Source organism: Astyanax mexicanus, chromosome 20, assembly GCF_023375975.1.
Source record: "Astyanax mexicanus isolate ESR-SI-001 chromosome 20, AstMex3_surface, whole genome shotgun sequence".
Taxonomy (NCBI): Eukaryota; Metazoa; Chordata; class Actinopteri; order Characiformes; family Acestrorhamphidae; genus Astyanax; species Astyanax mexicanus.
Genome location: NC_064427.1, coordinates 9,339,120 through 9,366,626, shown reverse-complemented (window position 1 = coordinate 9,366,626; position 27,507 = coordinate 9,339,120). Strand labels below are relative to the sequence as shown.

Below are 27,507 nucleotides of genomic sequence, written 5' to 3'. Positions count from 1 at the left end.
TCAATTGGTGAATATAAGCCTAACATTGATTATTGCTATATATAGTAAATTTAAGACAATGTTTTATACTTTTTAGCATTATACTCAGAATATCAACATGCACTCTAAAAAAGGTCTAACAATGTCCATGTAGATCCCTGATGGTGTCCTTAGGTTATGGGCTCTGTGGATCACATCAATCAATACATTTTGGGGCCCCACCTAACAAGACCTGTCTGACATAACCATATCCCTTTGCATGCTTTAGGCAATAAGTACAGTGACTGTGTTTACACTAAACTGCTTTATATTATTACCAATACTGACTGTGTTTTTACACTTAAGCTTAAAATTAAAGAAAGAAAAATGAAATAAAAACTGTCCAATGTGTTTATTTCAGCATTTTATTGTGCAATCTCTTTCTCAGACAACATTGAAGCAATCACTACAGTTTAATTATATCATTAACATTTTGAAACATACTATAAAGTCCCCTGGTGGGTCTCAGATATTTAAACTAAACTAAACTATGAAGTGCCCTGATGCATTCCAAACTGCAACAAAGACAGCAGAGACAGGTCTTAGTGTATTTATATCAATTTGGTGTAATGTTTGGAGTATTTAAAGAAACTGAAGTTTTCAGATGTGTGCTTTAGTTCAAAACCACAGAGAAATGTATGTTTAGGTACAGACTTTAAAATGAAGAACTCTGTGCCAAACAAACTCTGATTCTTTGAATGACGTTTTTTAATAAATTTCTGAAAAATCTGAGAAACTCACATTTAATAAAATAACCAGAGAATTCGTAGTACAGGAAAAGCCAAAATTGCTTAAACTTAGTGTTTCAGTTCATGATCTTGCATTTGTGTTCCCTGCTCTCTTGTGGAGATGTGAAGTATTGCATAGCACAATTACAGAATGGTACAAGGAATTACACCACTAATCAGTGATTAAGGCATTCAGTGATCAGAGATCACCAGCATAGTCACATATGATATCAGTGCTAATTATTGCACAAGTTGTTACTGAAACCACAGAAAAAATAAAAACCTTAGCTTTATGAATAAAAAGACTAGATGAATATTCTCCAAAATATACTATTAGATTTCACCCACAGTTAATATTAAAATTTATGTATACAAGTTACAAAAAAAGAAAAATACCCACACCTACTGAAATGTGATTAGGTATTCTGGGTATGCCTGCACATCGTGAAAGATCACAAACATGGATGGGTTTCGATGATTATCCGTCACACTGTCATATAAATCTGTGGCACTGGAGCTCTTGGCTGGAGGTGAAAAAAGACCCACCTTCCCTGTGGTGTAGTCACCAACCAGAACTCTGGCCAGATACATGCGCTTATGACCAAGTCGGTCTTGCTTTGCGTAGCCTTGGGAGTAATTTGGGTCAACAGCAAAATATGCACCATTCCCGTACATGGCACCTTAAAACAAGACAAGACAAGACAAGACAAAGGAATTTTATAAATATGTACTGAAATAACATTTCAAAAATAAGAAGGTGTTCTTAATGACTTGCTTGGTAAAATAAAATAAAAAATAAATAAAAATGTTATAGCTGTATTATACCGTGCATCCCAGCATAGCTCCGATTGAAGCCTTGTTTGTCGATCTTATCAATATTATTAGATCCAGTGCCATGGAAAAGCTTCTTCTCATTGTTTTTGTGCTTGTTCTTTTCGTCCAAGTGATTTTTCTGGATCATGTAGCTCCTCCACAATGTGCTGTTCTGGACTCTCTCAATCTGAGAACATTAAAAAGACTTTAAAAGGTAACAATACCCTTTGATACACACTCAAATTTGAAAAATGCTACAGAATGGGAGGGGAATTAGGTGATGTATGAGTTTGGAGGCGGGTCAGAAGGGAGAACTGATTGGGTGTGCCTCTGACCCATCCAGTGTGCCTCTAAAAGCGGTGACTAGCAGATGGATGGATGTCACCAGGGGTTACGTCCAAGGGTATTATTGATTGACTAATTTGTACAAAAGTACACGGACACATCGTCCTCGCCTAGAGCACAGTTAAACCTGAGAGGGCGCTGCAAAGGTGTAAATGAAATTAATTTTTATATATTAGGAAATGTTTATAAAAATTTCAAGCAGGAATGGTATGTTTCACGACTTCAAAGGAACACATTTCAGTTATTAATGAAAAAAATAATGTTTAGGGTTTAGTGCCTCTTTAAACTCTATGATGCTCCAGAGATTGTATATGTATATGAATTTCAGTCAATAACAAGTTAGCTGGTGTATGAAATCCACTACCAATTTGTCAGCAATGCCATCGCAATGCCAACACTACACTAAATAAGCTACATTTGGACATGGTTTTATTGATCATACAAACATTTTTTTTAAATCAATCACACCTTGCTTGTCTTATATAAATTATCAGATGTAATAAATAGCAAGAGAATAGTATGAATAGATAAAAGCAAGCTCATTTGCAATCTTACTTCAAGAATTGTATTGTTCAGTCCAGTTCTCCTGAACTCATTTTCCACATCTGTGTATTCCTGGGTGCCAGGTTGAATTTGAACCAGTTTGACAAAGCTCCCCTTCATGTCCTCCCAGTGACTGGGCAGAGGCACAGAGGTTTTGTCTACAAAAATTCAAAGACATACAGAAATGTAAATGCAGTCAATGTGCAGAACAACTGAAACACATTGACCATCTGAAATGTCCTACCTCTCCGATCAACCCTCTTCAATTCAATCCTTTGGTGTTTTCCAACAGCAGTTCTTTGGGCTATGTTGACCTCATATGGCTCATTGTTGATCTTAATCTTTATGCGAGGTTGTTTTTGTCCGAAGGCTTCCTCCAAGTCATAGTTAGTGAGATAATCAAAAGGTATGAGCTTTTTCCTGCTGTCCAGATACTGCCACTCTACCATGCTGCCGACCATGAAGGCCTCGCGCTTACGAGACTCGTTCTTCTCCACTTTTCGGATCATGTCCCGGATGATGCTCTCCACCTTCATCACGTCCCGGGTCAGGCCCTCCACAGTGATGACCGGTTCTGGGCCGCTCTTGTTCAGCTGGATGCTGACCGTGAGTTCTCGTTGCAGATTGGACAGAATCTCAGCATCCTCCCTGGTGAAATGGTTGATCGCAGAGTCCCGGACAGTTGAACTGTTATGCTCCTTCACAATGAAGCTGTTGATCAGTTCTCGGGCTTCATTCAGGTCCTGCTGGCTCTCTCCACACAGCTGGAACACAGCCGGCTCAAACTCCTCCTCCACCATCTCAAATTCCTCGTTTGCAGGGGACTCTGAATTGCCGCCATAATATATGCTGGTCACAGCCTCAAATTTTCCTATTTTTTGAATGTTTAAGAAAATGAAAAGAAAATGTCTTATAAATAAGTGAAATAAATACATTTAATAAGTTTTAAACTGTTGTTTAAACATACATTTTATCACCATGTGACTGTGGGGTTAAAATATCAGCATAACACCACTGCATATGTCCAAAAACCTTTTATCCAGTTGAGCACACCAGTTTCCTCCTCAACACTCTCCTGCTGCCTTCTAAGCATGGTCTGATGGAAATCTGGCACCATGGACGTCTGGAATATCAGGAACTTCACACTCTGTAAATGCTGTCCTTTTTTCTTCTTTACAAAGTCAACCACGGCATCAATCATGGCGTCGGCAACAGCAGAAGCACTTATCCCACCTTGGCCTAATCATTGAGACCGAAAAAAAATTACACACTTTTCTAGCAGACGTAACTCTGCTTACAATACGTTATGATAACTGTACATTACCTGTGCCAAGGGCTGGAAAGGCAACAGATGAGAACTTTTGTGTCTCACACAACTTCAAGACGGAGTAAACAACATCTTTGATGGCTGCAGCATTGTTCCGGCCTATGACATGGATGATGTGTTTGCATGGGAGACGTCCTCCAGAGGTCACTATCAATTCATTTTGTTGAAGTAGACTTCGCTGGACTGATTAAAGAACAATATGAATAACACACAATAGGACAAACTATAACAAAATTAAATGAAAGTTGAATCATATAATTTTACAGACCAATCTGTGCACATTCCAGTTCCACTGTTGATCCCGCAGCATCTAAAATCGTCTTGGAGACTCCTAAATAAATACATTTCCGAAAAAGAAAATTAGTAAACAATGGAGACACCTTGAATGGAACAAAACTATGGTTCTATGATATGTCCATGGAAAGCATGCCCTTTTAAAACTACCAAGTATTTCAATTATAACAGCTATTTCAAAGAAAATAATGAGTAGATGTGTAATTAATAGAAATGTTACATTTAAAACTTTATATTTTTTTGATAAAATGATTTAATGTCTCTGTTCATATGCTATTCATGTGACAACAGTAAACAAAGCTTCGTCACATCACATAAACTGTTGTGAAAAAAAAATATATGCATTGTTCACACACTGATCAATAAATAACACATTTATATCCATTGGTGCAGCTAGCACGTTCCTAAATAGAGATGCTCTTTCTCTGCGCTGAGCAGGCACTCTGTGGCCGAGCACTAGGGGTGCAATGAAACATTCATCTTGCAAGACGAGACACGGTATTGGGTTTGCAAGAACCAGACAAGAGGATGTCACTACCACCAAGACTGTGACTGGCTACACCGAACCAGAAGCCATGGCTGAACGCCGAGGTGCGTTCTCTGCTGAAAGCCAGGGATGCTGCCTTCAGGTCTGCTGACTGCTGGAGTTCCACAGAGCATGTGGAAGGGCATCACAGACTACAAATTCAACGTTGCACAAAGCTCCAAAGACCATCCCTGCCTGAGGCTCTCAACAAGTTCTATGCTCGCTTTGATAATCCTGACACCCCACCCAGCACCAGACTTCCACACTCACCAGGAGAGGAGCCCCTCAGCATGACACCAGCAGAAGTAAGGAGGACACTGAGAGACTAAGCAGACCAGCTCTCGGACGTCCTGGCGGACATCTTCAATACCTCCCTCATCCAGGCAGCTTTCCCTACTTGCCTGACAACTGCCACCATCATCCCAGTCCCCAAGAGCTCCGCAGTGACAGGTCTGTATGAATACCGGCCAGTAGCCCTCACTCCGATAGTCACAAAGTACTTTGAAAGACTGTGGATCCACATCAGTACGCATACAAAAAGAATCAATCAATAGAGGATGCCATTTCCTCCATGGTCCACACTGCCCTCACCCACCTGGAGCAGAAGGATTCCTACGTCCGTATGCTCTTTGTGGAATACACATCTGCTTTCAACACAATGATTCCTCGGACCTTGATAACTAAACTCTCCTCACTTGGACTGAGCTCTTCGCTGTGCAACTGGGTCCTAGACTTCCCGACCAACAGGCCGCAGTCTGTGAGGATTCACAACATCTCCTCCCCCACCATAATACTCAGCACTGGCTCCCCTCAGGGCTGTGTGTTGAGTCCCCTCCTGTTCACTGCTCACATATGACTGCTCACATCAGCGGCTCTACTTCCTCAGGAGGCTGAGACGAGCTGGACTTGGGAGCACAGTCCTCACCTCCTTCTACAGATGTGTGGTGGAGAGCGATGTGTGCTCCAGCATCAACGTGTGGCATAAAAGCTGCTCTGCTGCAGACAGTAAAGCTCTGCAGAGGGTGGTGAAGGCTGCACAGAGGATTGTTGGAGTCAGCCTCCCCAGCACCACGAATATCTACACCTCCAGATGCAGGAAAAGGGCCACCTGCATCAGGAAGGATCCCACCCACCCAGGACACGCGCTTTTTGTCCAGCGTCCCTCAGGCAGGAGGCTGCGGAGCATCAAGTGCAAAACAGCCAGACTCAGAAACAGCTTCATTCCGGAAGCTGTAAGACTCTTAAACTCCACCTAACAACCAACACACTGCACTGACACACAATGACAAATTACTGTTTACATACACTGTCACTTTAAACCGCACTGAGACACTTTATGTTATTAATTCACACTATCATGCTGCTATAGCCAACTTGAACTCTGGACTTCCCGTTGCTGCCACCTGCCTACTCTCCCTATTTTTTGTGTATTTATCTGGATGTCTATTTTGTTCTATTCTATTTTATTGTGTTCTTATTTTTATTTTAATTTATCTATATTTATCTATTTTAACAATTGCTCTTTGGGTGTAAACTGGACCGTGAGATCACAATTTGCTTACACCTCATGTACCACATGTGATGCGAATGACAATAAAATGAAATATATTTGAAAATATTCTATTTCACTGAAAATGCGAAACTGCAGGTGAACTTAAATTTTTTCTTAAGTAATCATCTTGTAATAGATTTCAGTATACAATTATAAACCCAACCGCTACTCTCCTGTATGATCTCATTAGTCTCGTTAGACATTAGGACTTACAGAAGTAAGGGTTCTGTATCAACTTGCAATCCCTCTTGAGGGTTCTATACAGACCTGGCAACTTATGATAAAATCTCAGTGAGTTGCCACTACATGTGTTCGTGTGTGTGAGAGTGACTGTGTGCACAGCAGCTCACTTGAGCAGTCCAGCGCTGCTGTTTCCGGCCAAAATTATCAAACATTTGTTTTGGTTACCAGTGCATAGGTCTCATAAATCATATTTAACACCTGTGCCATTTTAATATCTACCCGAATTTTTTGTAATTTAGTGCTCACTTCATGCAAAATGGAACAATCTGAAGTTACACCTCTACAAGCATTTGTATGATCCCTCTATGTAGTTTCAGAGAGTAGTAGTATTCTTATTTAAACTGCATGTATTTACACATGGTATTTATTTACAATTGTTTATTCATTAAGCTTTTACATGTAAAAAAAGATAGATGTTGCAATTTTGTTATTTGCAATTTTACACAATGTTGTGCACTGCTTTAAACTCAAAGGATAGCAACTGCTTCATAAGTCTATGCTGACAAGAAATTGACCAACTGGGGTGTCAAACCTGTCCACATTGGACTGGTGTGGCTGCAGGTTTTCATTCTAACTAAGTAGAAGTCATGAGACCAGTTGTTGAATGACAGACCAACTGATTAAACCAGTGGAATTAGATAAGCTGGCACTAGCCCAATGTGGACAGATTATGCATTTGTACTGCAAGGGGAGGAATTGTACTATTATACTGTGAAGGCTCTTTGGTTTTTGAATGGGCCTTGGGAGACAGGTGTGTTTGTGTTGCTATAATGTGGCTCAAATGCATCTTAAATCACTTCTTGAATTTGTATCTGTTTAAATGTTCTGTGTGTTTAAACTGATATTTTATGTCACTTGACCTCATGAATACTGTAGAGTTTAAATGACAGTTTCTAATATTAGCTACATTTATTTTGAAATATTACACTGTATACTGAAAGCTTACCTGCTTTCAAAGTGAACGATGAGTTGGAGGAGTTTACGATGGCATCAGTTCTCTCTTTGGTGATGTCACCTGACGATACCTCAAGAGTCAGATGCCCCACCTGGACTCTGTGCACTCCAAGAGTAGGAGTGGAAACCACGCCAAAGAGACCTGGTGTATTAAATTAAGATATTTTCATTATTGTACAGTTTATTATAGGAAAGGTCTGATCATTAGTGATGCTGTGAATTTTGTTTGTTATAACTGATAAATAATTACTTCATAATTTAGTAAGTTGAGCTAGGGGAGATTGGCGTCAAAATAGGGTCAAATCTTTTGAGAATCAAAAGTATAATTCATAACCAAGAAATTAAAATTTTAAGATAAAAGGACTATTATTGATATCAAGAATTTTAAAATTATGTTTGTAAACAGAATATTTAATACTGCATAGAAAGTTACATTTTCTGTTTTGTGTTTTACTAGAAATCCATTTTCGCCTTCAGTATATATTTTTTTTACAGTTACGTGTCTTTCAGATTTGTTTTCAGTTTGAATTTTCTCACATGTAATTTTGACCCTGTTTTTATAGGTGGGTGGGCACTAGTTGGTCATTGATTGCTGGAAACAAACCGCGCCCATTAAAGTCATTCCACTCGCTTATGTCAGCAAAAGCCCGCGACCATTACAGTACGAAGGTCACAGACCAGTTATAGATCACGGGCAAGCTGAATCCTGAAAACTTGTGTTCCTGGCTGGTTCTGACCTGTTTTTAACAATGCCAACGGCACCCAGGTCTTAAAGCAATGCTAAGTAGCAGTGCCTGTACCGGCCCGGTCCGGCTGGCTATTAGGCAGATCCCTTTGTCTTATGCCCTACCGCTGAGTGGTTTGTTGTCACTGGGTACGGAGAGCTAACTGGGAAGACCCGCCTCGGTTTGTAAGTTTGTCCGTGTGGAAAAATGACCTGAACAGAACTCCTCTCTGAGCTCAGAAATGGTCGACAAACCCGCAGTGGAAAAGCGGTTTCAGTGTTTGGGCTGTGATACAACATATTTAGATTCCACCGTTTTTATAAAGTTACAGAAGCTGAGGCTGTGCAGAATGCCAGTTATCCATACCTACTACCAAAACTGTTTTAATATTTTTTAGGAGTGGATTTGGTTTAATATTTCCTTAAATATAGAATATATTAAACTTATTACAGAGCTTTATTTTGTATACAATTTTGTATTTTACAATTATAAACATAAGACCAAAAAAGCACCTCTTATTTTTATTAATGCTAAATACAAAATAAAGCTCTGTAATAAAAAAACAAAAATCTTCATATCAATAATAGTTATCTTGTTTTCAAATTAAAATTTCTTGGTTATGGATTATACTTTTGGTTCTCAAAAACTTTTTTTTTTTAATAACTGTATTTTAAAATTTTTCCATTTTCTCCCCAATTTACATGGCTAATTACCCAACCCACTCATTAGGACTCCCCCTATCATTAGTAATGCCCCAACACACCAGGAGGGTGAAGTCGAACACATGCTTCCTCTGATACATGTGAAGTCAGCCACCGCTTCTTTTCGAGCTGCTGCTGATGCAGCATTGCCGAGCAACCAGCGCGCTTAGAGGACAGCGCAGCGGCTCGGTTCTGATACCTTGTGCTGCAGACATCACTCTAGGAGTGATGGGAGAGAGCTCCATCTACCCACCCAGAGGGAGAAGTGCCTATTTTGGTCCCTCTGAACATCAGCAACTTGATGGCAAAGCTGCATGAGCTGGGGTTCGAACCTGCAACCTCCCGCTCATTGTGGCAGTGCTTTAGACTGCTGGACCACTCGGCGCTTCTTGGTTCTCAAAAATTTTTGACCCTATTTTGATGCCATAGGTGAGTCAGGGGAAAAAAAAAAACACTTTTAATGCAGACAAACCAAGTCTCCCTGAAGCAGGGCCTTCGAAAAAGAAAAAAGATAAAACTAATTTCACCTCTGAATACTCTAAATTAAAAAAACTAAAAAAAAGTCAAATTAATTAATATTAAAGTAAAGTTTGGTTAGCCTTTGGTAAGTGTGCAATTTTTTTTTTTTTTTTTTTTGGGGGGGGTGTGGGTGGGTAGTGGTAGGCTAACCTCCCTGAAATCAACTTTTGCAACTTGGGATGTCTGTTAATGTATGTTGCCTCTTGATAGTTGCAGTAGAGCTACAATGCTAGTTCAGAAATAATAATAATAAAAAAGAAGAAATTATAAAAGATTAATGGAAGTGCTGTTTAATGGAAGTAATAACAAAAAGAACACTGGTGACACATGATAATTCACTGTGCTGACGAGTTAGTACATGTTTGCAGGACCATGGCAGTTTGCGTGTGTGTGTGGTTATAATGAAGTAAAATACATTTAAAACAATGCAGCCACTAGATGTATTAATATACTGACCAAATCAGCTTGTTTCATTTAAGCTTTAATACTACTACATCTACCTTTTATTACTACTAAAAATAGTTGCAATAAAAATGTCTGACATTATAAATTTAATAGACATGATGTACATATTAGGCTATAATTGTGTGTTTGACAATGTTTTGATGAACAAGACACAAAATATGATGGGTAAATGCATTAGAGACTCACCAGGACACTGTGGGGACTTTGCAGGTGGTACAGATATCTGTTAATGTAATTAATTGATTAGGTATATTATCAATGTTTTTACAGTATTAAATTAATATTTTGATTTGTTTAATCAGACACAACATGCATACTTACAGCTGCATCCTGGATATTCCCTTTTCTTTGAATGATTCTAAGTCCTTCTTGGGTGGACTGCGTTTCAAGAGGCCTTGACCTGCTAAAGTCATGAGACAACTGGTGTGACTTTAGTCGTCTAAATGCTCCTCGTGCTTGAATCTCTATGGGTTTATTTGCTCTGTAATCCTTTTGTTCTTTACTCCATGGCCCAGCAATTTGATGTCCATAAGCACCTCGACTCCAATAATTCTTGCCACGATTACCGTGCCCACCATTACCATCCCCATCAGATTGTGTTTGCTGTGTCAAAGTCAATTTGGGGATAAAATCTGCAAATTCCTTCCTAATAGCCTGAGCCATGGCATTTACAGTGTTGGCATTATTGTCCACCAGATGAATCTCAGTTATTCTCCTGCCACATTGATGGCTCTGGGCTTCAACGTATGCATACAGCTCCTTGGCAATTGTTTCAGAGCAGAGTTCCAGAGGAAAGCCAAATATTCCTAAACTGATGGCTGGGACTGCGATGGAGGAGCACTTGTTTTCCACAGCTTGTTTCAAACTTTCCCTCACAGCCTGCCTCAGTCGTCTCACTGCTGTAAACTTGTCAGTATCTGAGTAGCGGGGACCAACAGCATGCAACACATATTTGCATGGAAGACGACCTGATCCAGTAGTGATGGCATTACCAGGTTGCACCTGTCCATTTCTAGCTACGTATCGATCACTGTCCTCTTGTAAACTTGGTCCAGCAGCTCTTAGGAGTGCCAAAGCCAAACCACCAATGTGCTTTAAGTCTTCATTGGCAGCGTTGACCACAGCATCTACTTTGAACTTACAGATATCAGCCTTTCTGACTGTGATGGTAACCCCATCAGGCATTTGGACCTTACAGGACAGCTGTCCAAAATCTTCCAGTCTGCCACTGTCATAATTATCTTCATCTTCTTCATCCTCTTCCAGCATGTCACCTTCCGCAAGAACGACCACAAATCTGTGTTCCTTTATCATTATCAGGAACAAGTTTTCTTGCTCTTGAAAGTACTTCTTAGCACCTGCCTTGTTTATTGTCAGTGTATCGGTGTGGAGAGATTGGGCCATCTTCTGGAAGTTCTCCATGACTGGTTGGACATGTACACGCGCCCCAGACAGTTTGATCAATGGTCTTCTTGGGTCAAAATGTACTTTCACCTCATTGGGCTTCACAAATTTTGCCCAAGCCTCAGAGTTTTTCTCATTAATGAATTTCAGCACAGCGCAAGACTTGACACGAATTACTTTTTCGATTCTTGAGTGTTTATTAATGAACATCTCCAAGTTACTGCTGACTTCTGAAACTGGATCTTTAAAGCCAGTAACTACCAGTGTGTCTTTGTTTCCTGAAGGTATTATTATCCCAGTTTTCTTCTTGGATGAGTTGTATGAGTCAATCAAATTGTTCCTGAGAGAACGCCATTCTGGCTTTTCAAGCTTACCTTTGTCCTCCAAAGACAAGGTTCTGGATGTAAGCATCATTTGAAGTTGCTTCTCTGCTTCAGCCAGAGCAGAGTCTGTGCTTCCCATTAATATGACATCTCCATTTTCAACTTTATAGACTGTGCTAATTCCTTTGGATGTGAATAGATCTTCAGACATCTCATTACAGTCAGCTGATCTCAGGAACTCAAGCAATGAAGCGTCCATGTTCAGAGGCTTCTGTTTAATGCTTAATTTCCTCTTAAGGATCCAACTTTTCACATCAATAATTTCCACTGGAAGACCCTGGAATGTTAACTGATTGTCTGAGTTTGCAAATTTTAGCTCTGGGTATTTTTCTGCAGCAATAGATTGTAACTCTTCAAGCTGAAGCAATGAGATCATAGCGGGGGACATCTCCATGCTGTCTGAGATAATGTTCTTATTCCTTTCCATCTGAGTCAGTGCTTTCTTTAAAATATCCTCCAAAAGTGGTCGCAGCAACTCAATATCCTGAGCCATTCCTGCCAGTGTCAAGAGTTCATTATTCAACCTCAAAACAGTATTATCTTTCGCTATTGATTGGATGTCTTTCTCTACTGTAGACCACAAAGTTGGTGTCACTGAATGCTCAAAAACGGCATAATTGGAGAGAATACTTTTTAAGCCATCAATAGCATTTTGCTTCCAGCTGTCCACTTGCCTCTTAGTTAAATCTTTCTGCTTTAGAAGTGTAGGAAGAGGGCTGAGCTGGACTTCAGGTTTATCCATGTTTACCTCACAGAAATAAGAGCTCATCTGATCACAGATGGAAGATATTAATCCCTTCTTGTGCAGGAATTCTCTGATATCAGGATGGATCTTCTCTGTGAATGGTTTTGGCAGACTGAAGATTTTTGAGTGTTCATTAATAAACATCTCCAGGTTCTGGCTAACGTCTGAGACTGGATCCTTAAAACCTGAAACTACAAGTGTATCTCCATTCTGTGAGGTTGTAATAACCACAGTTTTCTTTCTGGTGGAGTTGTATATGTCAAACAGTTGGTTTCTAAGAGAATGCCATTCAGGCTTTTCAAGCACACCTTGGTCCTTCAAAGACAGAGTTCTGGATGTAAGAGTCCTTTGTAGTTGCTTTTCTGCCTCAGACAGTGCAGAGTCTGTGCTTCCCATTAATACGACATCTCCATTTTCAACTTTGTAGACTGAGCTAATTCCTTTGGAAAGGAATAAATCTTGAGACATCTCATCACAGTCAGCTGACCTCAAGAACTCAAGCAATGAAGCATCCATGTTCAGTGACTTCATTTTTACGCTAATTCTCTTTTCAATTATCCAGTTTTTTATGTCAACAATTTCAACAGAAAGACCCTGCAATGTTAACTGATTGGAGTCTTTTTTGTGTGTGAGTTTTAGTTCTGGGTATTTGGCCAAAGCCTTGTGTTTAAAACCTTCCTGCAGTAGCAATGAGAACATGGCAGCAGATATCTCCAAGGTGTCTGAGACAGTGTTCTTTTCCCGTTCCATCTGACTGACTGATTTCTTCAAAAAATCATCCAAAATTGGCTTCAACAAGTTAATATCTTGAGCCATTCCTGCCAACATCAAAAGTCCACTATCTATTATCATGAAAGCTTTGTCTTTCACTATGGATTGGATGTCCTTCTCTACTGTAGTTGACATAGAAGGCATCACCGCATGCTCAAAAACAGCATAATTGGAAAGAATGGTTCTAAATCCATGTAGAGCATTTTTCATCCAGCCATCTATGTGTGTCTTGGTAAAACCTTTCTGCTTTAGAAGAGTAGGGAGAGGGCTGATCTGGACTTCAGCTTTGTCCATGTTTAGCTCACAGAAATAAGAGCTCATCTGATCACAGATGGAAGATATTAATCCTTTCTGATGAAGGAACTGATTTAGAGCAGGATGGATCTTCTCTGTGAACGGTTTGGGCAGACTCCATGTTGGTCTGTCTTTGCCATACAAGGCTGTACCCAAAGACATGAAATATGGGTACACGTTGACTGAAGTCTGGCCAACATTGTGTTCTTTCCCCAGAACTTTCTGTACACCTGAAACCAATGATGGGAGATGTTTAGGTTCATAATCTGTCCAAAAGTGGGGTAATTTATTTACAAGGGTAAATTTGAAGTTAAAAGCACAAATGATTTACCGTCATGGCTATGAAAAGTGACAATGGCACTTTGCTCCTCTGGAATCATGGTGATGGTCTCCACTGCTCCACCCCACTTTTCAAAGTAAAGTTCTAGTATATCTTTAATAGAGGCCTGGTTAGGCAAACTTTCCACTTTAATTCTTCTGCTATTTTCCAAAGCACGACCTACAATACCATACTGCTGGAATTTTTTATTGTTTCTGCTCTCCATCAGAAATTTCTCAGAAACTGTAAAGAAAAATATTAACTGGTAAAGAGAGAGTTCAGAGCAATACCTGCCTAACCACAGGAGAAGCTTTACAAGAAATCTTGTGGAAAAATCATATATAGGAAGACACAACAGCAGTTTGTAACCATACACTGCTTGTCATGAACTTACCACTGGGGTTATTAAAGGTCACAACAGCACAGTTTGATTCCACGATTATCTCTAGGCCAAACTCGTCTTCTAGGAGATCACTGATGTTCTCCACTAAAAGCACAAGCGTATCTCTGGAAAAGTGGATTGGCAGTTTTTCCAGGACCACAGCACTGGACTGTGGAGGATATGCTAAACATTCCTTAGAAGATTCATCCATTGGGTCACTCTGACTCTCCTCAGCACCAACTGGAGGTAAAAATGTGAAATAGTGTAATTACTTAAAAGATAAATGATACAAACAAACTGCTGATATCACAGCTATTAAAATTTAGAGAAGGTTTATGATTCGTATTGAAGTCTTCAAAAATTAGTTGCCATAGCCAAGATCAAAACATTACAACAAGTAAAACTTTACTTTTTACTGAAACCTGCAGCTTTGTACTAAGTAGCATTTGTGGAATGCCTTGACCAAGAGGACTGGATGGACAGACAGACAGATAGACAGACAGAATCTTGTTCTATACAAAGACAAAAAAGCTATTTTTGAGTTCTCACCTGTTTGCTGAAAGCTAGCCACCACATCACTTTCTGCTGCAACCTAATAAAAAAAAGTAAAACAGAGGTGGAACAACAGTGAATCTTCCAGAAAAAATCCTCAAAAAGCAGAGTTATAACCCATCCAAATGTAGGTTTTTGTCAGTATTTTACTACATGAAAACTTGCAGGACAATGCTGCATCTAAAAATTAATAAAAAATAAAGACAGATTTGCCAACTTACTGCTCCACTGGCTGCTTTTGTCTGATTTTCTGCATCACTAGGTTTGAACACCTTCAGTTTCACCACCTGTTTTGCAATATTTATGGAATGGTTTCCTTTAGCCAGAACCTGATCACGAGCTGTAACAAAAGCAAAAAGTCGTCAATGAAGGAGGAGTCTAACTTTTTTTTTTAAATATTAAAGTTAAAGTTAAAATATTAAAGTACAAAGTACAAAAGTTAAAGTACAAATATGTCTACTTGTGAACACTAACAGTAAAGTCCAGGAGGTGGAGCCAAACCCTTTAAAAAGTTTAATGTCAAATTCCTCATGAATTAAATAAAATGCAGGACTACATAAAGTCTTCTCTTGAATTATTTTAGTGGCATATGTAAAGACCACGTCACTATGTACAAATATCTGGTCTGGGGACTTTAAGCCCCCCTAAAGGGGTAAAAACATTTAAATATACTTTTTACATAATGTTAATTACTACAAAAACAATGCAGTATCTATGGCTGGAAGAATATTGTGATACGATTTCAAGTGGATCATACCATTCCATTATAATAAGCCTTCCTCTCGTTTACCTGCCTGCTGCCTCATTATTGGTCAGGTGGCTTGCATTTAAGTTAAGGTGCGCCAGCTGCTCAAGCTACAGCATTACGTGTAGGTGGCTGCTATAGACTTATCGTCTGGTATATGCTACATTAGCTGGTGTAATGGGTTTATCTCTTACGTGCTGTAGACATTACGGAAGCGAGAAATTGTAAGGATTGTAAGACTTGCACTGGACTGGTTTCACTCCGAAGAAATACTTAACCCCCAACAATTATTGTATAATACGCACCCTGCTTTCAAGGTACCGAAGGACACTGTACAATAGAACAAAAAAAAAAAAACATAAGCACATAAAATGAAGTAACAATGGTGGAGGCTATGTGCACAACCCTTGATATATCTAGTTAAGTCAGAGAGCTTTAGAAAACGCAATCTGAAAGAGGTGGGTTTTTAACTGTTTTTTTTTTAAGACAGGAGGGAAGTAATAATGCAAAGATGCACAGGGAGGGAATTCCATACGGAATTCCATCTCTATCACCACATGTACGTAACCGGGTGTGTGGAACAGAGAGAAGGATGGTGTCGGCAGACCGGAGGTAGCGTGTCGATAAAAACCTCTGGAGTAGGTCAGTAAGGTAGGAAGGTGCCAAGCCATGTAGCCGTGCCTCGAAAAACCAAAACAAGTATCTTGTAATGTATGCGATAATGAATGGGTAGCCAGTGTAGCTGTATTAGAGTGGGAGTTATATGGTCCTGGGATCGGGTACGAGTGAGAACCCTAGCTGCTGCATTCTGAACAGACTGCAGTTTCTTCTGTCCACAGGCTGGAAAACCAAATACTACAGAATAGCAGTAATCAAGCCTAGAAGTGGCAAAAGCATGAATAAGGGTCTCAGTGGCCAAATACAACAGAAAATAGTGTAACATAGTAATGTTCTTAATGCGCTGTTCTAGTCAGGTTATTAATATGTGCACTGAATGACAACGTGGAATCTAAAATAACATCCTAACTTGATCTTCAGGGGAAGCAGCAAAATCCAGCCAGGACACAATGGGGTGGAAAATTTTCTTTCAGATGGAGAGAGATGCAATTAGCATAGCCTCAGACTTTCCATTATTTAGCTGCAGAAATTGTTTGCCATCCACCCAGACAAACCAAGTCTCCCTGAAGCCGCGGGAGTGTCCCGCATTTCGGTAGCGGCTCCCTGATGCCCACATATAATCTCCCGGAATTCAATGACAGGACGCTGACGACGCATCTATATAAATTTGAACATCATGCGGCCTAGTGATGCTGCCCAGAGGTATCATGTAAATAATAAATAATAATGGGCCAAGAACTTGTCCCCAGGAAACACCATGAGATAGACAAGATGGGTCAGATCTAAACTTGCCAATGGAGACAAACTGACTTTAAATAAACATATAAAAAGCAAAATCAGAGAAACTGATTCAGAGACTGAAGTGTTTTTTCCAGAACTGTGTATGTGATTTAATAATAAGAAAATAATCGGTTCACTTAAATGGTTCACTTTTCGACTGACACTGCTCTTTCAGCAGACAAAGTCAACAAAACAGTAACTTTGGACACTAAAAATACTTTTGGGAACATGCCAAACTGGCGTTTTTAAAGTTATGTCGATCTTTAACTTGTTCACGTGGACATAAATAACTAAAGGAAAATGCCCCCAGACTGTCCCAAATCCACTTTCACTCTCTAATTTGATCAAGCACTGTAATGAACTCTATAATTATCATTTTATTTAATATTTATTAATGTCACGTCTCCAGTCACTGGTACAGCGTTTTTTCTAAAAAAAAAAAAAAAAAAAAAGATAACAGAGCTAACCATGTAAACTGTGATGAGATTATTTCTGATAGATGGTTAAAAAGACAAGAATCAAAACACACAGATCAAACCCACTGTTTGCTTACAGCTTGTGATAGTCATTGTGACCTGAAACTAAGAAAATTCTTTTAGCGATCTTAACTAGTTAGCTAGAAGATGGATGTTGTGAATAGCTAGAATTCAGAACAGTACTTTATGTTTGTAGTGTGGCGTGAGGAGGCGGGGGAGTTGTGGGTCCGCCCCACGCCAGAGCGCAAAGCCATGCCTGTCTCAGCTGGCCCGCATGAGGGCTGATTGAGCCGCCAGTTGAGACAGGCATATATACTCAGCCTCAGCCATCATTTGGGAGAACTTACACTGGGGAGCAGAGGGCTGAGGCTGCACGGACCTTAAAACCTTAAAAACTAAACTAAAAGTAATTCTACAGACTCTAGAGCCCCATTGGGCTGAGCATTATGTTTTGAGTTGTTTTGGGTGTGGTGGAGGGCAGTTTAAAAGCCGAATAAAGGTATGCTTTGAGTTTCATTTACTCCCCGTGTCTGTGTTCTCTGTGTGCTTCCTCCTTCTGGGTCACTGTGGTCACGCCCCTTACCCCAGGGGCCTACCACAGTAGTTTAAAGCAATTTCTTAACCCTGATCACTGCCCTAAAATTGTGTTTTCCACAGGATCCACCTGATCAGCTAAAAAACAATCCTTTATTGAGTTTATCTGTTCAAATCCCTTAGCTCCCTATCGACCATAAATCAATCATTATGTATATCCAGCAGTGTATTAAGACACATCATACCACCACTTACTTTATTAAAGTAGAATATGCAGGAACAGGGCTGAGAAACACTGATCTAACCTGACTTCTGTTCATTTGTAGTTTACAGTATAACCACATGTCCTGAGTAAATACAGGGATTTCCGGCTTTTTCTGGATTTTATTTTTACTGTAATTGTATGTTTTGAGCAACTATACAGCAACTTAGTGTGACAATGTTTAAAAAGAAAGAACATGTTAAGAGATGCAAGATTATGCATATGACGGTATTTTGGTATTTCACGGTTTTTACATATGGTGACAGTATTGTAAAATGGTGACGGTATATTAACCACGTGACGTGACGTGCCAAATCTTTACTTTGAAAAACAGGACATTTAATTCTGCAGTTTCCTCAGGGTTTAGATAAGTAATTCCGCGGACCACGAGGCTCTCTGCACGCCCCAAACAAAGAAATGAACAAAAACAAATTTAAGAGCCACTAGTTGTACTAATCTCAAAGCAGTAGATTAACAGACTGAATATAAAGCTTTACCAGCGCTATGAGACAACACCTATAGAACAGAAGGAGCAGCGGCATTTGAGTATGGTATGAGGGTATGAAAAACTTCAGTACCACCCAACCCTAATGCATACAGGATATATGAGTAATTTTTAAAGATTATTAATAGTGTAGGCCTCTTAGGACTAATATTTATTAATGTTTCTTTCAATAATTCATGTCATAAAAGGTAAAAGAACAATTTAGAAACAAGTGAATTGTTTACATTAATACATTGTTAAATTAAATCAATTGTTGATGTACAGTTTTACATGATTTATTGAAGAATAGATTTACTGATGGAATATATCTGGTCCATTAGTAAAATCTCATGATACTAACAGACTAGGAGGGTTTGGGTTATCTAACTTTTATGCTAACTTCTGCCAAACATCTCTATGAAACACACAGGTCCTTCTAAAAAAATTAGCATATTGTGATAAAGTTCATTATTTTCTGTAATGTACTGATAGACATTAGACTCTCATATATTTTAGATTCATTACACACCACTGAAGTAGTTCAAGTTCACTTTAATTGTTTTAATATTGACGGTTTTGGCAAAAAAAGTAAGAAAAAAACAAAAATCCCTATCTCAAAAAATCGCATATTTCATCGGGGAATCCTTTTGCAGAAATGACTGCTTCAATGCGGCGTGGCATGGAGGCTATCAGCCTGTGGCACTGCTGAGGTGCTATGGAGGCCCAGGATGCTTCGATAACGGCCTTAAGCTCATCCAGAGTGTCGGTCTTGCGTCTCTCAAATTTCTCTTCACAATATCCCACAGATTCTCTATGGGGTTCAGGTCAGGAGAGTTGGCCGGCCAATTGAGCATAGGCCTGTCACGATAACAACATTTTTAGGACGATATATTGTCCCAGAAATTATTCCGATAAAAGATAATATTGTCATTTTAATCGTAATGCTTTTTTCCTGCTTCTGGGCTACCAAAGGAGCTTTAAGAAAGTGTGCCACAGTAATAATATACTAGCATAATACTATTACACCATTTTACAGTGAAACTTACTTTTTATTATTAAGAACAGACATTGGGCTTCTAATATAAAAATATTTTAATATCCTAAATAAATAAAACAAATAAAGTACAACCACCCTGGTCCTCTGCACTAAATATTAAACAGACCATTAAACAGTAGATGAAAGTAACATTTACATGAATTCATTTTTTTAACTCTAGATATAATGAAAAGGCACTTGCAGATTATTTTTTCTGATCATATATGCATATGCTGTAAAACACATTAGCTCAAAAACACACGTGTACACCATAGCTCTTGCTATAAATGTATTTTTTAATGTAACTGTCAGACACTCAAATACGTTCGCCGTGTGTGTATGTGTGTGTGTGTGTGTGTGTGTGTGTGTGTGTGTGTGTGTGTGTGTGTGTGTGTGTGTGTGTGTGTGTGTGTGGAGGCACCGTTACTGGTGCAGCTCTGTGTGCACTACACTCATCAACCGATAGATGTCACTGTTTGACAGATTCGGCTTTGCCTCAGAAAGAGAGCTGGTGAGAGAGCGGCACTAGATATTTAGCATTCTCATCTAAACAAACTCGTGCGGAGACCCGATGGCTGTTATCGACGTCGGTAAAAATGATCGCGGTTAAAAAAAATTATCCTATGATAAGTCGATAACTTAATTATCGCGACAGGCCTAATTGTGCACAGTAATACCATGGTCAGTAAACCATTTACCAGTGGTTTTGGCACTGTGAGCAGGTGCCAGGTTGTGCTGAAAAATGAAATCTTCATCTCCATAAAGCTTTTCAGCAGATGGAAACATGAAGTGCTCCAAAATCTCCTGATAGCTAGCTGCATTGACCCTGCTCTTGACAAAACACAGAGGACCAACACTAGCAGCTGACATGGCACCCAGACCATCACTGACTGTGGGTACTTGACACTGGACTTTAGGCATTTTGGCATTTCCTTCTCCCCAGTCTTCACCTTGATTTCCAAATGACATGCAAAAATTTGCTTTCATCTGAAAAAAGTACTTTGAACCACTGAGCAACAGTCCAGTGCTGCTTGACCTGGGGAATGCGGCACCTGTAGCCCATTTCCTGCACACGCCTGTGCACGATGGCTCTGGATGTTTCTACTCCAGACTCAGTCCACTGCTTCCGCAGGTCCCCCAAGGTCTGGAATCGGCCCTTCTCCACAATCTTCCTCAGGGTCCGGTCACCTCTTCTCATTGTGCAGCGTTTTCTGCCACACTTTTTCCTTCCCACAGACTTCCCACTGAGGTGCCTTGATACAGCACATTCGTTCAGAAATTTATTTCTGTGTCTTACCCTCTTGCTTGAGGGTGTCAGTGATGGCCTTCTGGACAGCAGTCCAGATTACTCATGATTGCGGTTTTCAGTAATGAACCAGGCTGGGAGTTTTTAAAAGCCTCTGGAATCTTTTGCAGGTGTTAAGAGTTAATTCGTTGATTCAGATGATTAGGTTAATAGCTCGTTTAGAGAACCTTTTCATTATATGCTAATTTTGTGATAGGAATTTGGGGTTTTCATGAGCTGTATGCCAAAATCCTCAGTATTAAAACAATAAAAGAGTTGGTGTGCAATTAATCTAAAATATATGAAAGTTTATTTTTTTATCATTTCATTATGGAAAAGAATGAACGTTATCACAATATGCTATTTTTTTTAGAAGGACCATCATAAGAAGTACTTTCAGTAGAAAAAAATAAAAACACACTACTGAGTTATTTAAAAAGAAAGTGGCGTAAATGTAAATACACAAACATAAAACAGATTTGACATGCCAATACATAATAATAATAATAATAATAATAATAATAATAATAATAATAATAATTATAAAATTCACATCTGGTATATTATTTTAAACATTAGGTGATAACTCATCAGTTTTTGTCATATATGTATATAATTTAGACATTGCACACATAATTTTGTTTTTAACAACAGTAAATGTAATGTGTATAACTAATAATAAACAGAAGTACAGAAAAAAATGGTTCATTTGTGATTAAAAGTAATTCCACAAATGTTGTTCTAAGACACTTTGGGTGGGCTTTCATTCATATTAGCAGATGTGCCCTTCCATTATCAAACCTGCTCCTATGCCCTTGGATCTCTCTATCACCATTGTTTTACAGTACTGGCATTATTTTCTCTTTGAAGGGGGTGGCTTTGATTGTGATTAGACCCATTTAGAAGCATTTTTCCACCATTATAGGGCTTGTTTTAAAACAACGAAAGTCATTTACAAAAGTGATTTGCAAAAAAAACATTGCTGACAAATCAGCGCTCCGGAGTTGCTGCATGGCGCCAGGCCACAAACAGTAGAGGCTTTCAAGATGTCAGATAGTCAAGTCAAGTCAAGTCAAATTTATTTCTAAAGCACATTTAAAAACCACAAGGGTTAACCAAAGTGCTGTACAATACATAATTATGAACAATACAATGTATAAGACTAAACAACAAAAATATATACGATAAGTAAATAAAAGCAGCATCAGCAAACAAGATTTAGATTAACCCCGGACATACAGATAAGTCATTTAAACTTACTAAAAACACTCAGAGGCCTAAGAGTACAAGTAGGTTTTTAGATTAGACTTAAAAACTGTAATGGTGGGAGATGCTTTAATAAAAACAGGCAGACTATTCCACAGTTTGGGTGCTGCAACAGAAAAACTCTGTCACCTTTTGACTTCAATTTAGAATGTGGCGTCTCCAAGAGCAGCTGATTTGAAGATCTTAGGACTTTTCTGGTTGAATATGGACACAGAAGGTCAGAGATGTATGATGGAGACATGTCATTTAAGGCTTTAAAAACAATTAATAAGACTTTAAAGTAGGGTGACCAAACGTCCGTATTTCCCGGGACATGTCCGTATTTCACGTCCTGTCCCGGGCATCCCATTTTTTTTTTTCAAAAAGTGAGGAAATGTCCTGGTTTTAAATGACCTTCATTGGACCATTAAATTAACAGGCACTATGGCACTGCGCACGGCGCTGCCTGTGACATAATCCCTGAGCCGCCTCAGTGAGAGCAGGGGGAGTATGCAGCCTAGAGGGGGCGCCAAATCAAAGCTCCACATAAATTTCCTCTCCGGAGCGCACAAGCTCCCCCCCCCCCCCCCCGACTGAATTTAACTCCCACAGTCTCAGTCAGTCACCTCATTCACCACACAGCCTGTCACTCACCTCCTCCACAGTGTCTGCCTCTTTGTAAAAAGCTACATATCTATTGAACCAATGAACAATTTGTCTATGATAGCTTTAAAAATAAAGAAAACGTAAAAAAAATAAATAATACAAACAAAACCCCTAAAAAAACGTGGAATAACAGGTCAGTCTAACGTCTGCTCTTATAATAACATGGCAAAAAACTGATTTATGTAATTCACGTAAAAATAATGTTACTGTAAAAAAGTGACGGCCTATTTAAAAAGCAACAGAGGTTGTTCATTTGCATCATTTCTAACATATTTTTTTTTTCACTCTCACAACCTTAATCCTTTACAGCTTCAAAAACATGTATTATGCAAATTAGGTGTTGACGTCATTTAGCCAGGTTTCCTGGTTTACCCAAATAAAAATATGGTCACCCTACTTTAAAGTCTACTCTGAATTTGACAGGCAGCCAATGTAGGGAGGCCAGTACAGGAGAGATGGACTCCCTCCAGCATCAGCGTTTTGGACAAGCTGCAAACGTGACAGGGCTGATTGGTTGATACCCAGATAAAGAGAATTGCAATAGTCCAAATGTGATGAAATAAAACCATGAGTTACAACTTCCAGGTCCTTAACAGTTAACATGGGTTTGAGTTTGGCATTTTTTCTAAGCTGATAAAAACTTGCACTGACCACAGAGTTTATCTGTTTATCAAATTTAAGTACAGAATCAAAAATAACTCCAAGGTTTCTAGCCTGATTAGTTTCTAGCCTGGATAGTTTCAGGGTATCTGTTTTATATTTGTTTTTTTTACATAAGTTTGTACATTTTTGCACCAAAACAAATCTATATATTTAAATTAATATAATGCAATACAAAATACAAAATGTACAGTTTGCTTCCATTATATTATTTTAACATAAATGATGTAACCAACTTTAAATGAGTGTTTATTGAAAGTTATTTAAAATAATTTCAAAACAACTTTTGAAACGCTATGTTTGCTACCTTGTTTGAAGCCAGTAATTTTTTCATTATAATAACAAAAATATACATAAACATTGGTCAAAAGTTTTTTTTTTATTTTTGCTTCAAATCAAAGCTGAAAAAATCGTATGTATCTACTAATAATAACAATAATAATAATGATAATAATAATAAAAATAATAACAATAATAATAAAAAGTTCAATATTGTACAACATTGGTTTGTGCAGTGACAAAGTTTTTTTTCTCTTTAAAATGTACAGCCTAAAAGTAATTTGATAATGACCTATGTTACATTGTGTGGTGCACAGGTAGAGTTAAATAATGACCACGTGACCGATTGCGTGCCTGCACACTGCGATTTGTTTCTGAGATTGCATTTTCTTAATGAAGCGCTCAACAAAAGGCGGCATGAAAGCGTTGCAGCTCACAGATCTCGGCATGCACCTCGCAACGTTAGAAAAACAGGCGCAGGGCAGCAGAATTGTCATGTTGTATTTGTACGAAGTCCTAATAAATAAAACTCTTCTATTACTTGTTTATTCAATCACATCCTGAAGCACAATGGAAGGTGTTGGAGAGTCTTATTATAATCATATAAAATCAAAAGGAACCGCAAAAGGAATATATACATTCCTTCTTTTTGTGACCAAAACAACCGCACAGCTAGCATTTGATTTTTTCACAATCATGTGCTTGGTGATCTTCCACTTGAATGAAGCATTTTGCGACCTGGCTTTCATGCGCTATTTTACCGTAGTGAGGTCCAAAATAGATATAGTCTAGAATATTTATCTATTTGTTATTTAAGTCTATTTATAAGTTTGAGATTGTATTTTCTATTTCTGTACCAAATTCAAAGCTTAACATTACGATTACGATTATTGTCTTTACCTCAAGACTAATAGAAAAGTATGATTTAATTCTTGCAAACGTTAAAAAATGTATTGCTTTCTCATTACTGAAGCAGAATTTCGTTAGGTTTTTGGGAAACTTATGAATGAGTAAATATCTTAGCCTGTATCTATTGCGAATGGGTTACTTTTACACCTACGATGTTTTTAGACTGGAAAAAAATTATCGAGTCATCATTGAAGGCCCTCCGCACTCCACTATTACAAAACATCTTGGTTTTCAATGAACTTAGGTATACATATTAAGTGCTATTCAAGAGGCTTGCATAAGACACGCTTGTTTAATAAAGTGATGAAAGGCAGTAATATTTCCACCCTGTTTTAAATACTTGCATAGGGTGACTGACTACACATCTATGTCCCCTGGATATGTCTGCAAAGATAATAAACTGAAAGACACCCGTTGGATACCTGATATGTGTCCCTTGAAAATGATGACAGATTTCATATAAAATTATTTTGAATGACGTCAGAATTGATATATATATTTTCTTCCAATTATAGAAATGCTGCTAGAACAATAATCTTTCTGTTTGAAGTGCATGTTTATTATATTTTTTAGACTTAATACATCTGCTGTGGGATCTATATTTAAACAGAAATGTGCCAATACTGGAATACAAAACCGGATGAGTAAAGTCCTCGTAAATGGACACAAGGGCGTAGTCCAGATTGGGCATAAGTGCATTGTGGTGGTTTATTTTTTCAGTTCTGACTCTGTTTTCTCTCTCTCTTTCTCTCTCTCTCACACACACACACAAACACACACACACACACACACGTGATTTTTATCGATGTTTTACACAAGTTCGGGCAAGGTTCAAATACACAACAAGCCTACCATTTTTACTCCACCTACAACAAGCGAGCCCATACACGGTTTAATGTATTTATTATTTTTTGTTAGATTAGTAGATGTTTATGTATTAGTGTTTATTAATTTACACACGAGCACATACACAAAAACACAATATCATATTCCTAAAACTTACCCCCACCCCTTCCTAACCACGAAAAACTCCCGTATTTCCTCACTCTTTAAAAAAATGTGACTTCAGCTTAACTTATTCATTCTCAGTGTAGAAGAGTAGGCTACTTACTTTCTTCTGATTCGAAAAAAACCGTAGCGATTCCGCTCTGCTCGCAGATCTTCACCTCGCAGTCTCCACCCTGAGACTTCTTTCTGCTCTGAAAGTAAATCTGGAGTTTGTAAGTGAGAGTTTTGGTGGAGGTAGCGGGCCAGGGTCCCTCCACGGTGAGGGGGTAAGGGAACTCGTCCATTCCGCTCCTCCGCGCGCTGACCTGCTGGGCTAAAATGCCGAAGAGCCGCAGATCTCGTAGATATCAGATTTCCGCTGAGCTTGAGATCAGTTTCACTTTCGTTTCTTCAGAACAGTACATCTATGTCATGCTGCAGGCCGGAGCCCAAGTGGGCGTGGCCAAAGGGCGGAGCATGTGATCTGTTAAAAGAAGGCGGAAACTGCGTTACTACTGGTTAAACGTAGCACGATTTAAACTTCTGAACAGCGGTGAAGCTGAACGTACAAAATACTATATTAACAGTTTAAACACATTTATGTGCTACTGTAGTTAGTCCTGCCTATATGCCACTCTTAAACAGAAGTAACTGAATGAAAACATTAGAAAAGCCCTGACTTTAGATATTTTTAAATCAAAGATTAAAATACTCGTTTTTCTGGAATGGCACTTTCGTGATTTTTTTCCTTTATTGCAGTAATTCCAAAATTTCTCCTCGGGGATCAATAAAGTGTCTGTCTGTCTGTCTTGCATTAAATCGTGTATACGTATGTGTACGTATATATGTATACACACACACACACACACACACACACACACACACACGTATACACGATTTAATGCAATTACTGCAATAAAGGAAAAAAAAAATCACGAAAGTGCTATTCCAGAAAAAAAAGTATTTTAATCTTTGATTTAAAAATATCTAAAGTCAGGGCTTTTCTAACGTTTTCATTCAGTTACTTCTGTTTAAGAGCGGCATATAGGCAGGACTAACTACAGTAGCACATAAATGTGTTTAAACTGTTAATGTAGTATTGTGTAAAATATACATTCAGCTTCACCGCTGTTCAGAAGTTTAAATCGCGCACGTTTAACGTTTAACCGGTAGCACCGCAGTTTCCGCCTTCTTTTAACAGATCTTTTAAGGTGATTGGCTGCAGTAAAAAATGATGGACAGCTTGGTCTGTCTGAGGATTGGCTTAATAAAAAGTGATTGACAACGAAAGTGTAGTATCTGATTGGCTGCAGTCGAAAATGATTGACACATGCTCCGCCCTTTAGCCACGCCCACTGGTGCTCCGGCCTGCAGCATTACCCTTCTCGAACAGTATGGAAACTAGAGCTGACGCGTCCACAGATTCCCTTTTCTGTAAACACGCACTAATTTATTATATAATCACGCATTATAAATGTTTATCCTGCTTCTGTTGGACTACAGAACGAACCTTGATATATATGGAGGAAATTCTGATAGAGTATAAAATAAATTAACTCCAATATACACTGAATGACTTTAATACATATTAAGTGAACACTACAGCACCAGTCAAAGTTTGGACATTCACTGAATATTCTGCCGAATCAGTGCCATTTCTGCCCCAGGAAATTACATGTATAAATGTGCACACACAATAGCTTTAAAATACAGTTTATTATTAAGCATAGTGTCTTGTACATGAACCTAATTGCGAAAGATATGTAATTAAAAACATTTATAAAAAGTACTTACAACACTGAAAAAATAGCATTTGTTACCTGTCCTCAACTAAATACTTTACCATGACATATAATCAATATCAGATTTGGGTCTTCTTGACAAAATATTTTAGAAAAATACAATGTGCATTTAAAGTGATTTTTTTTGTCATATATA

The 27,507-nt window shown here is 38.6% G+C and overlaps 1 protein-coding gene across 1 annotated transcript; it reads right to left on the bottom strand.

Moving 5' to 3' along the window:
- Positions 1–365: 365 nt before the first annotated feature.
- Positions 366–25,930, bottom strand: LOC125784901 (protein mono-ADP-ribosyltransferase PARP14-like). The gene is made up of 14 exons (XM_049469072.1): positions 25,694–25,930; positions 14,825–14,943; positions 14,601–14,643; positions 14,064–14,291; positions 13,682–13,912; positions 10,071–13,580; positions 7,336–7,485; positions 4,043–4,105; positions 3,772–3,957; positions 3,480–3,686; positions 2,692–3,318; positions 2,460–2,605; positions 1,572–1,746; positions 366–1,426 (listed from the first exon to the last, which is right to left on the bottom strand). Exons 1-14 carry the CDS (start codon positions 25,872–25,874, stop codon positions 1,149–1,151), a joined length of 6,144 nt encoding a protein of 2,047 aa, XP_049325029.1. The 5' UTR covers positions 25,875–25,930; the 3' UTR covers positions 366–1,148.
- Positions 25,931–27,507: the final 1,577 nt, after the last annotated feature.